At 44.3% G+C, this 14,504-nt stretch overlaps 1 protein-coding gene across 1 annotated transcript in view; it reads right to left on the minus strand.

The window, feature by feature from the left end:
* The window catches only part of pde1cb (phosphodiesterase 1C, calmodulin-dependent b), a gene marked incomplete at both ends in the record, with an annotated part of 313,514 nt that overhangs the window by 272,816 nt on the left and 26,194 nt on the right, over positions 1–14,504 (minus strand). Inside the window, 3 exon segments of the mRNA XM_084327584.1 lie at positions 393–465; positions 468–557; positions 3,549–3,599. Of these exon segments, the coding sequence (XP_084183710.1) occupies positions 393–465; positions 468–557; positions 3,549–3,599 (214 nt within the window).

Below are 14,504 nucleotides of genomic sequence, written 5' to 3' on the forward strand. Positions count from 1 at the left end.
GGTACCATGTTTGAATAGCCATTTTGTTTGTATGGGTACACATGTATTATGGACGCCATGGGGATGTTTAATAATGTTATCGTTGGAACTGGGCATTGTTTCTGTGCGTGAGACTCAGGCGGGTGACGTGTTTGCACGGCGACAGCGTTGTGCGGATGAACGCACTGCTATTCCTATAGCTTGTGTGACCGTCTGCCACGGGTCCTCGTTCCCTTGACGATCCAGAACATTCTAAAATCGCTTCATCTCGTCATTGATCTGAACCGGCCCAGAGGGGGGGGGGGGCGCCGAGAGGAGGTTATGGTGACATACCACTAGGAAAGGCCCCCCCCACCCTATCCAATCAGGTGAAGTGGTTTGGTGTGAGGGAGCCTTGCCTAGCAGAAGCGAACCTGATGGCTGACTTTTCTGTGGCTTCTGGAACGTCCGTCGCCGGCAGCTCGTCGGCCAGGATCTCCTCGGGCTCCGCGGGTCGTCCAGCGGCGCTTTCTGCTCCTTGCCTTTGATTCCCATTCCTGCCGTGATGGCGTTCCACAAAGCACTCTGGGACTTGGAGCCTGTCGAGATAAAGAGGAGGCCTGACAGTGTTAGCTAGTTAGTTAGTTAGTTAGTTAGTTAGTTAGTTAGTTAGTTAGTTAGTTAGTTAGTTAGTTAGTTAGTTAGTGAGAGAGAGAGAGAGAGAGAGAGAGAGAGAGAGAGAGAGAGAGAGAGAGAGAGAGAGAGAGAGAGAGAGAGAGAGAGAGAGAGAGAGAGAGAGAGAGAGAGAGAGAGAGAGAGAGAGAGAGAGAGAGAGAGAGAGATAGATAGATAGATAGATAGATAGATAGATAGATAGATAGATAGATAGATAGATAGATAGATAGATAGATAGATAGATAGATAGATAGATAGATAGATAGATAGATAGGTAGGTAGGTAGGTAGGTAGGTAGGTAGGTAGGTAGGTAGGTAGGTAGGTAGGTAGGTAGGTAGGTAGGTAGGTAGGTAGGTAGGTAGGTAGGTAGGTAGGTAGGTAGGTAGGTAGATAGATAGATAGATAGATAGATAGATAGATAGATAGATAGATAGATAGATAGATAGATAGATAGATAGATAGATAGATAGATAGATAGATAGATAGATATAGATAGATAGATAGATAGATAGATAGATAGATAGATAGATAGATAGATAGATAGATAGATAGATAGATAGATAGATAGATAGATAGATAGATAGATAGATAGATAGATAGATAGATAGATAGATAGATAGATAGATAGATAGATAGATAGATAGATAGATAGATAGATAGATAGATAGATAGATAGATAGATAGATAGATAGATAGATAGATAGATAGATAGATAGATAGATAGATAGATAGATAGATAGATAGATAGATAGATAGATATAGATAGCTAGATAGATAGATAGATAGATAGATAGATAGATAGATAGATAGATAGATAGATAGATAGATAGATAGATAGATAGATAGATAGATAGATAGATAGATAGATAGATAGATAGATAGATAGATAGATAGATAGATAGATAGATAGATAGATAGATAGATAGATAGATAGATAGATAGATAGATAGATAGATAGATAGATAGATAGATAGATAGATAGATAGATAGATAGATAGATAGATAGATAGATAGATAGATAGATAGATAGATAGATAGATAGATAGATAGATAGATAGATAGATAGATAGATAGATAGATAGATAGATAGATAGATAGATAGATAGATAGATAGATAGATAGATAGATAGATAGATAGATAGATAGATAGATAGATAGATAGATAGATAGATAGATAGATAGATAGATAGATAGATAGATAGATAGATAGATAGATAGATAGATAGATAGATAGATAGATAGATAGATAGATAGATAGATAGATAGATAGATAGATAGATAGATAGATAGATAGATAGATAGATAGATAGATAGATAGATAGATAGATAGATAGATAGATAGATAGATAGATAGATAGATAGATAGATAGATAGATAGATAGATAGATAGATAGATAGATAGATAGATAGATAGATAGATAGATAGATAGATAGATAGATAGATAGATAGATAGATAGATAGATAGATAGATAGATAGATAGATAGATAGATAGATAGATAGATAGATATAGATAGATAAAATTGGAACTTGAAGCCTCTGTTTAGCAAATGGGAACACTAATTCATCAAGGAGAAAAGAGAAAGTTAATGTGAGAGCATCAAGAGCATCAAGACGCTTTGTGATGCTTCCATCTAGTGGTTGGATGGTGCAAGTACAAGTTCATTAATTTCAACCGGTTACAGTGTAACATAGAAGTATGGTTTGATTGATTGATTGATTGAAAATTGTATTAACAGATTGCAGAATGGGTACAATACAGTACGGCTTGTTTACATCAGGGTCCCCCATTTTCAATGCATAATGACATTTATGACATACACAACATACAGATATATATCATGACATATGACATAAATGACAGTACTGTTACATGTATGACATACAAGATATACAAATTTACAGTCCTGTTTAACAGAGATCCTAACAGAAACTATACATTCGAGGGGGAGGAAACTGTACACTAGGAGGGGTTTGGGTGGGTGGGTGGGTGGGTGGGCGATGGGGGTGGTTTGGACATTTACGGGAGCCAGTTTCGAATTGCAGCCTCCCGTAGGTGCTCTTTGAGGGCGGTTTTGAAGGTGGGTAGGGATTCACATTCACATTCTGGTACTAGAGAGGCAGTGTAGTCCATGAACTGAAGGGTCTCGTTCCAAAAATCCAATATCAATTCAGGGAAATAAATTGTTATCTAATATTAATAATTGTGTGTTGTTTGCATTTTTTGTTACCCAAAGTTCACAGGTCTGGTGGACCCACAACATTATTGGGATTTTAAAACAATGAAGCCAAACAGATGTTAACTTTATAGAAGTTACAAGCAATCTAGACAGTATATGGTTATCATTTGGTTATATCTGCTAGATCACATTTATCAATAAAAGTGCTATATCGTTTTTTTGGGATAAAATGTGATGTCTGGAAAAATAATAAGACATGAATGGAATAAATCATGTTTATCTTGAAAAATATAAATGAAACAAGGTGGAGACAGACATTGAAGGAACACAGTGGACCTTCTTGTAAAAAAAATGCCATACTTGTTTTCACCTACAATCTCCACACTCATGTATGCAATATGAATGTGTAGAGGGGAGGTGCACATATATGTATATAATTTGATAATTTCATATTTGATATGCACAATGTGCACTCAATGAAAATGTTCTTTTATATAGAAAATGAGGCCAATGAGTCTCAGGTTAAAAGAATATTCATTGTATCATTTCTCTTTTAGTAAACATTGAAAACAGGTCCCACAGGCTCAAACACCACACAAGGGTTAAGTGCTCAATATTTAGAAAAAAAATGCACATGATTACATTCTTAAAAAGAAAAAGAAACGTTAAATAATTTAGAAAGGGTTTAGTTAAATGGTGTATATATTTTTTGTTATATTTTGATGAAACAACTTACGTGCAAAACTGGCCAATGGCTTCGCAGAACTCTCTCCATCCTCATTTGCCACTACAGGTGAAACAGAAAGACAAGCAACATGTCAGAGGTCATCACCAACCTGTGTGCCTCTACTGTATATATGGGGGCGACAGGGGTGTGGGTTAGGCAGCATCCTGGATCCATGACATACTAGCCATACAATCACTGTGAAGCCTCTTGCAGTACTAACACACCAATGAATGAATAGTTTATTTCAAACAATACATATAAACAAGAAATAACGAAGAAAATAAAAAGTATTTGGTCGTTAAAGAACCCAGGGCGTCTATCACAAAGAGTAGGGGGTTCCCCAATGTTCCTGGCCAAATTCCCAATCAGGTATCTGACATCAATGCCACCTAATAATCCCTCCCCCTTAATTGGCTGATATCAATCCCTGTCTCCTGAGCCGTTCAGCCATTGTGTAGTGTGATGTGTGCCTGGTGCCAGTGTATGGCTGCCATTGAGCCTGCGTAGCCCAAGGTTGGTTGCTATACACAGTGGTGGTGAAGGCAATTTCCACCCTACATTGTAAAAAGTGCTTTGAGTCTGTCTAGAAAAAAGCGCTATATAAATGCAATGATCATTCATTCATTCATCAGCAGACCCTGTTAAGCCATGTGTGGTGCCAAGTCACCTACAGCTTCCCTCCGTGACCCAGGAAAGGATGGAATGTGAACCGTCTGTCCCGGACCGGGCACTCTGAGGTCCTCACACGCAGGCACGTGCACACATAGAGCCCAAAGGGTGCTCAAGCACCTGCCCTTTTGAGCCTCATAAAAAAGTGCCATTTTGAAAAAGTTTATTTACATTTTTTTTACCATTGCGCATATAGACTGCCCTTCCAACTGAAAAATGTCAGGATAGAATCAAAATATTAGGTAAAGAGAGAGAGATGCCCCGTATTCCATTGCAGTTTGCACAGCCTCATCAGCGTGCCTCTCCGCGGACCTATATAAATTATTTTATGCATAGCGTGGGTGGTGATGATGATGATAGAAACCGCTGTGGCACATACAGTTAAATTACACTCACTGAGGGACACGAAGAAGTCAAATCCGATGGGATTTGGGAATCTCAAATACAAATCGGGATTGGAATAAAAAAATGCATTTATATTAAACAATACAGAATATACAGCACTTCTTGGGGTCTGTAGGGTAAGCACTTATTCCCTCCCCCCTGAACATTTATGGAGATGTATGGGCCTTTTAAGTGATAAAAGTGTCTTTCAAGGATAAGTGAGCTCCTGACCTGCACTGATTATTATAGTTCAATATTCAATATTTGATCACCCCCCAAAAAGCATAAAAAGGGGGCCCACCCGCCCAAAAAGGGCCCCCAAAAATCAGGTGTAGTGTCGTTTTCAGTCTTTGAGCACCTGACTGCCCCTCTAAAGTCCTATGCACGTCCTTGCTCATGCACGTGGTGGCGGTACCAGACAGTAGGGGTGTAAAGGTACACGTATCCGTACCGAACCGTTTCAGTGTGTACCGAACGAATACAACGGTATGTTAACAATAGGTTGCAGAGGGTGCTTGGCCACCACTCTTGAAGAACAGGAACATGACATGCTGTAATGAGGCTCTTTCAGAAAATTGTGTTGTCTATTTTATCTAGTATCTATCTTATCTTCTTAACCCTTTCTTTGTGATTTATTGTATTCTTCTTGGGACCATGTTGGAAACAAGTCGACAGACTTTCACATGTTATCCTTGTACCCCTTGTTTTTATACTATTGTATAAATTGTATGTACTGAATAAAAATCAAATCAAATCAACCACTAACGACCGCCCACCGGGGGCTGTTTTTCCCACAATCTAATATAATTATTATAATAAAAAAAAAATTTACAAGTCAATTATTAATTTCAATATAGAATATTCGTTGACAGCCCTACAAGTACAATTAGTTACTGCACACTACATCACCCCTGAGTGGAACATGGAAAGCCAAACTTTCCCCCACTGTACCGAAAACCCGTACCGAACCGTGCCTTCAAAACCGAGGTACGAACCGAACCATGGTTTTTGTGTACCGTTACACCCCTACCAGACAGAGACAGCGGCATCGACCCCCCCCCCCCCCCCCCACCCGCGTATGGCACACGAGCAGGAAGGACAACGGCTTCCGATATTCATGCCGTTGTAGCCGCCGGTGTTGCCGGGCCGACCGTGTCAACTGTGAGGAGGGCGTGCTGCCCCAGAAACACAGCTGCCGTCAGACGGGCGACGGACCGTGAGGCAGAAGCAGACATGTGTCAGACTCACAGCTTCCCGGCACAGAGGGTTTCATAATAGATCCATCACGTCGGGGCCGTCACCTGACGGGATCATTCACCCGTAAATGGTAAATGGACTGCATTTTTATATAACGCTTTTACAACTCATGTCTCACATTCACCCGCTCATTCGCGCATCAACGGCGGAGGCAACCATGCAAGGTGCCCAACCTGTTCATCGGGAGCAGTTAGGGGTTAAGTGTCTTGCTCAAGGACACTTCGATACTCTCCCGGGAGGAGCCGGAATCGAACCGGGAACCTTCTGATTACCAGACGACCGCTCTATCTCCTGAGTCACTGACGCCCCAACAAGTACTGCAACAACTCCCGTCCTGCAGGCCTGTGTGTGCAGACGACAGCTTGGTCTGTTGTAACAATGCTGTGGCTGCTCATGTCAACGGGTGGAGGTTAGATTAGTGATTGACGCCAATGCAATGCGTGTGAGTAAACACTGAGTAAAAGTGTTGGTAAGAGAGAGGTTGGTAAGTCAGTCTGCTGGTAACAGCTTCCCCCCTCCCCCCTCCCCACCACATCTCAATGCAAGCCACAACACTGAAAATCTGGACTTGTAAATTAGCTGAAAGGGTTAAACGGTATGGTAAACGGTGTGGTAAACAGTGTGGTAAACGGTATGGTAAACGGTGTGGTAAACGGTGTGGTAAACGGTATGGTAAACGGTGTGGTAAACGGTATGGTAAACGGTGTGTGAAACGGTGTGGTGAACGGTATGGTAAACGGTATGGTAAACGGTGTGGTAAACGGTGTGGTAAACGGTGTGGTAAACGGTGTGGTAAACGGTGTGGTAACCAAACGGTGTGGTAAACGGTATGGTAAACGGTATGGTAAACGGTATGGTAAACGGTATGGTAAACGGTATGGTAAACGGTATGGTAAACGGTATGGTAAACGGTATGGTAAACGGTGTGGTAAACGGTGTGGTAAACGGTATGGTAAACGGTATGGTAAACGGTATGGTAAACGGTGTGGTAAACGGTATGGTAAACGGTATGGTAAACGGTATGGTAAACGGTATGGTAAACGGTGTGGTAAACGGTGTGGTAAACGGTATGGTAAACAGTGTGGTAAACGGTGTGGTAAACGGTATGGTAAACGGTGTGGTAAACGGTATGGTAAACGGTATGGTAAACGGTATGGTAAACGGTATGGTAAACGGTATGGTAAACGGTATGGTAAACGGTGTGGTAAACGGTATGGTAAACGGTGTGGTAAACGGTGTGGTAAACGGTGTGGTAAACGGTATGGTAAACGGTATGGTAAACGGTGTGGTAAACGGTGTGGTAAAAAAAGCTCCACAGACGCACACATCATCTCTTCTGTGTGGTGAGGGTGGTGGAGGGTAGGAGCACCATCATCTCTTCTGTGTGGTGAGGGTGGTGGAGGGTAGGAGCACCATCATCTCTTCTGTGTGGTGAGGGTGGTGGAGGGTAGGAGCACCATCATCTCTTCTGTGTGGTGAGGGTGGTGGAGGGTAGGAGCACCACAGACGCACACATCATTTCCAGTTTCAAACAGCGCTGCAGGGATACAGTTTTTCTCTTGTAACACTTCATGTATTCAATACTTTATTTAGACTTTTCAGAGGTTAATTATTTTAAAACCCAAAACTACCCGGTGCAGTTTTAACATTGAATTTAATTATTGCGTGCGTGCGTGTGTGTGTGTGTGTGTATTTATGCATGTGTGGTATTTCAGTGTAACGGGCGAGTCTGGCATCCAGCCAGATGAGGCACAAGGCAGGCACCACACTCCAGCGCAGCTGATTGACGAAGTGCTGGGCTGAATGAAGCCCGGGCTCAGTGAACAAATCCATCACTGTGTCATACGCCAGTTACCATAACAACTACCATGCCTCAGGCTACGCGGTGTGTGTGCCTTGTCTCCTGGTGCTAGCCATGGTCTAGCAAGGTATGGTATGGTGCTTGACTTTGTCTGTACTCTGGTAGAAGAAACAATCCACTCTACCACAATTAGAGTTTACCCAAATCAAAAGCCCTGGGTAGATAAATCCATCCGTGGGGCTCTGAAAGTGCGCACCTCAGCCTACAACGCCGGGCTTGTGACAGGCAACATGAATGACCACAAGGTGGCGAGATACAACGTCAGGAGAGCAGTAATAGAGGCAAAACGGCGTTACAGGGATAAAGTTGAACTTCAGTTTTAACAGGCTGACTCTAGAGGTATGTGGCAGGGCCTCAGAACGATGACAGATTACAAAGGCACCTCCCTCAAACTGAACAGTGACATCTCCTTAGCAAATGATCTCAATACTTTCTATGCAAGGTTTGAGGCTGTGAATAACAACACCAGCCTACAAACCACTGCAATGGAGAGGGGGGGCGCTGCTGATGGAGATTCAGTGTTCAGGATAACAGAACATGAGGTGAGGAGGACCTTTAAGAAAGTGAATATCAGGAAGGCAGCAGGACCGGACGGCATCCCCGGCCGCGTCCTAAAAGTCTGTGCCGACCAACTGGCCCCGGTATTCACTGACATATTTAACCTGTCCTTATAACAGGCTGTCATCCCCACCTGTCTGAAGAAGTCCACCATTATCCCTGCACCCAAAAAATCTACGCCCGCTTGTCTCAACGACTACCGCCCTGTAGCCCTCACCTCCATAGCCATGAAGTGCTTTGAGAAGCTAGTGAAGGGCTACATCTGTTCCTCCCTCCCCATCAACCTGGACCCCCTGCAATTTGCATATCGCCCCAACAGGTCCACGGAGGACGCCATAGCCCATGTGCTGCACACAGCAGCATCACACCTGGAAAAAAGGCAAGTTTCAAGTTTCAAGTTTCTTTAATAGTTGTCATACAGAAGTACAGAATACTTTTATACAAAATGCTTCTTACTGTTACGCTCCAGAGACTGTGCTAGACAAGATAGTATGAAATTAAATAGTATAGCATGTAAAATAGAAGTACAAAAAGGTCACAGTGTTCAGTATAGACATATGTACAATGTTCGATGCAGAATAGAAGTAACTGAGTTACCATACAATATTCTATGCAATGTATAGGGAATGAGTCTGAGATCGCCAAAGTGCAATACCGGCCTCATCCAGCTATAGGGCGGTATCGAGCACCCTTTGAAACCTTGTATCTTGGCCTGTGAAATGGTCAAATGTCACCGGGCTCACTTTTCTTTGTCGGGCCAGTCTAGCGGTTCCCTCGGTTGCATTGAAGCGCGTCAAATATCCCCGATCCATATGTCGTGGACCAAATGGTCATCGGATGTACCAGATGGCGAACAAACAATTGGAATATTATTTTTGGAATACTCCCGATCACAGGTAAGGACTATCTGACGTAAATTTTTGCTTGATCGTGCAATGCTTTTATACCGAGCGGGCTGATAAGCGTTTTTAGTGTTCAATACGAATGCCTTTACTGGCAATCAAATAATCAGAAACGACCTGCCTGAAGAAGTCCACTATCATCCCTGTACCTAAAAAATCCAAGCCTGCTTGCCTCAACGACTACCGCCCTGTAGCTCTCACCTCCATAGCCATGAAGTGCTTTGAGAAGCTAGTAAAGGGCTACATCTGCTCCTCCCTCCCATCAACCTGGACCCCCTGCAATTTGCATACCGTCCCAACAGGTCCACGGAGGACGCCATAGCCCATGTGCTGCACACAGCAGCATCACACCTGGACAAGAGGAAGGGGAACTATGTGAGAATGCTATTCATCCACTACAGCTCGGCATTCAATACCATAGTCCCCTCCAAACTCATAGCCAAGCTCAGGGACCTGGGCTTGAACTATGACCTCTGCCAGTGGGTCTTGGACTTCCTGACGGGCAGATCCCAGGTGGTGAGAGCAGGCAACTGCACCTCCTCATCCATCACCCTCAACATAGGGCCCCCCCAGGGCTGTGTTCTGAGCCACCTCCTCTACTCCCTGTACACACACGACTGTGTGGCTCAGCGGAGTAACAACACAATCATCAAATTTGCTGACGACACAGTAGTGGTGGGCCTGATCTCTGCAAACGACGAGAGGGCCTACCTGGAAGAGGTCAAGGTCCTGGCGGGATGGTACCAGGAGAACAGCCTCTCCCTGAATGTCAGCAAAACAAAAGAGATGATTGTGGACTTTAGGAGGTCGGGGGTCAAGGACTACAGCCCCCTCAGCATCGACGGGGCACCGGTTGAGAGAGTGAACAGTTTTAAGTACCTCGGAGCCCACATATCCGAGGACTTGACATGGACCACACACATTGACAGTGTTGTGAAGAAGGCACGACAACGCCTCTACTTCCTCAGGTGCCTAAGGAAGTTCCAAGTCAGTCAGAAGATCCTTAAGAACTTCTACTCATGTACAATAGAGAGCATCCTGACTGGCAACATCACCTCCTGGTTTGGGAATAGCACAGCATAAGACCGTAGCAGACTACAAAGAGTGACACGTTCAGCCGAATGCACAATTGGAGGGGGGCTCCCCACCCTCCAGAACATTTACAACAAGCGGTGCAGGGGTAAGGCTAAGAGAATCATCAAGGACTCCAGCCACCCGAACAACTGCCTCTTTGAACTGCTGCGGTCAGGCAAGCGATACCGGAGTCTCAAGGCGAGCACAGAAAGACTCAGAAGAAGCCTTGACCCCCGACCGGCAGGAAGCGGAACCCCACGAAGCCTCCGTGGAACCCTCTTGCCTCATCATCGCTCTCAATGTCCTCGTCCATGTCTCCTGACCACCCGCACGTTCCTTCTTCCTCTCCATCCTCTCCTTTCTCTCTCCCCCCTTTCGATCCGCTCCAGACATCCATGCCGCTGCGCCAAGCTAGCCGCTAACTGCAGCTAAGCTAGGCTACGCTAAGCTAATGCACACCTCCGTCGAACTTCTTCTGACGCCGAGCGAAGCGTCTTCTCCATTCTCCACTTTTTTCTTCTGACACCAATGTAACAAACTTGGGTTGTTGTTATTGACAACTCTCAAGGCTGTTGTTATTTCTCACTTTATGTCTTTATTGCAAACATCAGATATGGCTTTGGTACATGATTGATTGATTGAAAACTTTATTAACACTTTCTTCGCCAGGCTTATGTACATCATTATACCATCCTCTGCCAGCTCTTTTTGTCTATGGAGAAGTTCCCCTTCTTTGCAGGGCTATAACTTTTTAAATTGTATTGCTAAATTGACATTACTATGGCCCATTCAATGTCCTATATCTATTGTTCAGGGTGTAGCAACGTTATACTTTTTCATTCACATATTCATACTAAAATACGGTCTAAAGTATAAATATGTTTTTATCGTTTTCTGCAGCATTCTGCAGAACGTGATTTATAGCCCTAAATGCATTATATTGATGATCAGATACAGTTTGATAGCGATCGGCGCGAGAAAAAAAATGTCAAATGTACGTGCTTCTAGAAGTTACTACTTATCATCTGATGTTGACCGGATGGGGGGGGGGGTCGTTTATAATTCCGTGGCCAACGTTAGATGATTCATCTAGTGTGGGTGATATGACCATTAGAGCAGTTTGTATCGAACACGGTAAAGAAAAACGCTGAAACTCACCGCAGCTTCCTCGTAGCGTTGGGCGATGAGCGTGGAGCAAAAATATTCCTATTATGGGATGTTGAAATATGCGATCCATATCCAGGTTGTATAATAGTATATACGTCCAAATCATGTTGTTTATCGAGTTATTGGTAACGGATCACTATCCATTGTGTCACGCTCGAGTCCCGGGACCTATAGCAAGTTATCGGACCTAATTTGGATGAGCACCAGTGTCCGTTTCCGGTTTGGGCGATCCGCCGATCGGCCACCAGATGGCGCTCTTGAACCGTTGGAGAGTTGAGAGGGGATCAACAGTAGATCTCAAGTCTCCGGGGGAGAAATATGATTGCGATCACAGATTTTTGAAATATTGATCTCAATGACGTGTTACGGCATCATTGGCAGAATTAGCATGGCGGGGAATGACGAGTTTAGGCGTCCTTGGCGATTAAAGTGTTAACAGCTGCAGAATGGTACAATACAGTATGGCTCAATACACACAATTGTTAAGGGGATGCAGACCAGAGAAAGACTTTCGTCTTGTTTACATCAGGGTCCCCCATTTTCAATTCATAATGACATTTATGACATACACAACATACAGATATACAGATATATATCATGACATTTATGACATACATGACATACAGTACTGTTACATTTGTGACATACAAGATATGCAAATGATTATTTAGTGCCTTTGAGGTGCTTTGGTACCATGAGGTGCAAGCATAGTTGTAGTACCCTTGCATGAGTGCTCCTGCTAGAGTCTTCTGGGTATTCTTGTTTACCAGAGAGGAGATCCGGTACAAGAATCTTGTTCGTTGGTTGACTTTTTTTTATTAGATTGGTTGCCATTTTGTCACAGGAAAGATTTGCCTCTAAGATGGAACCCAGGTATGTATATTCATCTTTCCTTGTGACAATATTGTCACCCACTGTAACAGAGAAGCCGTCGGTCTTGCTGAGTTTGTTATTTGATCATAAGAGAATGGACTTTGTTTTACCCAGGTGTAATGATAGTTTGTTATCAGCGAGCCAGGTGCAGATTCTGCAGAGTTCAGAGCTGAGGGTTTTTTCAACCTGTAACTTGTTCTTGTCAGAGACCAGCAGGGCTGAGTCGTCCGCGAACAGGAACAAGTTGCATTCACAAGCTGATGACATGTCATTTGCATAAATTAGGAACAGTAACGGTCCTAGTATTCAATACATCAACATGGCTCGACAGCGGGGACACCGGAAGACCCGGGGAGCCACTGCGTGGGTTGGCCGAGGACATTGGGGGCCTGGCCCAGCAGGCGTGAGGACATATGCCCCAGTGTGCGGAGCTAACTGTATGTTGTGTACAGAGCCGTGGTCGAATGGAACTCTCTGCCATCTGCAGAGCCATGAGTAAATGGAACTCTCTGCTGTGTACTGTGTGGGTTTGTGTACTGTATGGGTTTGGGTTTGGGTTGAGTAGTGTGTTTAGCGAGTATTGGAGTGGGAAGCAAGACATCTCTGTGTGGGAATGGCGTCTCTCAGTCGGTCTGGGAACAGGAGAGCTGAACAACCTGGAACCAACGAAGGCTTGGTGGTTGTCGTCTCTTGGGGCCTGACCGAGAGCAGCCGGTAACCAACAGAGCACGAGTGAGCTAGCAGTTAGCGTAGTGTCGCATAGCTAGCTGTGGGCATAGCATCGTATGGGGTGAGGCTAGCAGTTAGCGTAGCGTCGTACCCAGTAGTTAGGTGTAGTTACCGACAGCGTTGCATAGCTAGCTGTTGGCATAGCATCGTGTGGGGTGGGAGTGTTGGGTACTGTGTAGTAGGGGGGGGGGGGGGGTATTTTGTTGATGGTGGGTAATTTTGGTTTGACTTTGTGGGATGGGGGGGGGGGGGGGAGGGGGTAGTGTAGTGACCCTGGAATTTGGGTTGTTGGTCGGCCGTGCTGTCGCTCTGCGCTCTACCAACCTGGGGCTGGCAGGCGACGCTGTTACTCACGCGGGGTACTATGTTTACAAATCTACTACGGTTGAGAAGCCGGGAAAACAAGCATCTCACGTTTTTCTGAGTGTATGTAAATATTGACAATATAAGAATCTGAATTTGATTCTGAATCTGAATGATATCGACGTGAAATTAGCTACACAAATAGCACACCAGATGATACACACACCGTCACACGCCATCAGTCAGATGGCAGAGCTAATAATGAAAGGTCAAAATGTACAATTTACACAACTTAAGTATGACTGACATGAGAGACGTTTCCAGCAAGACTTGGTCTACCACTTTACTTTACTGCCACTAGATAACTGCAACCCTTTTGTCTTATGGACCTGCACTGGCTCCCCATCGCCTCTCGAATACACTTCAAGGCCCTCGACCTGGCATATGGCACAGCGATGATGGCGCGGCCCAGGTCAGTCGCTGTCGGTTTTGGTCCGCAGAGATTGTGTGAATTTTTTGTTATTGTGTTTATTTTTAATACCTTTTTAATAAAAACTATGCTGGCATGGACGTCATACGACCGGCAGTCACTTATGGACTTAAACTCCGGACTGAAAGAGGAGTTTAACGACAAGATTGGCCACCGGAGATAAGACGAGACGACAGCAAAGGGAATGGCGGCGCGTTCAAAGGAAAGCACAGAGGACGGAGAAGTGGAATCAGGAACAGGCTAAAAAGTTATGCTTACCGGCCAGCGATCCCATCGATTCTGTTGGCGAATGTTAGATCGCTGGAGAACAAGATGGATGATCTCAGAGCAAGGATTAGATTCCAACGGGACGTGAGGGACTGTAACATCCTATGTTTCACAGAGACATTGTTGAAGCCATCAACACCAGATCAAAATATCATCCCGTCTGATTCCTTCTCTGTCTTCTGCGCTGATCGAACAGAAGAGTCGGGAAAGTCCATAGGAGGGGGGGGTCTGCTTCCTTACATACAACGGCTGGTGTAGCCCCAAGGAGGTAAAGATTATTTCCCGCTCCTGTTCACCGGACCTTGAACATCTGTCCATTCTATGTCACCCGTTCTATCTCCCCAGGGAATTCACAGCCATAATCATCACAGCAGTATATATCCCACCTCAAGCAGATACCGCCAAAGATACCTACAGGACTCATTGAACCA

This window comes from Notolepis coatsorum (genome assembly GCF_963971535.1).
Source record: "Notolepis coatsorum genome assembly, chromosome: 13".
In the NCBI taxonomy this organism is placed as follows: Eukaryota; Metazoa; Chordata; class Actinopteri; order Aulopiformes; family Paralepididae; genus Notolepis; species Notolepis coatsorum.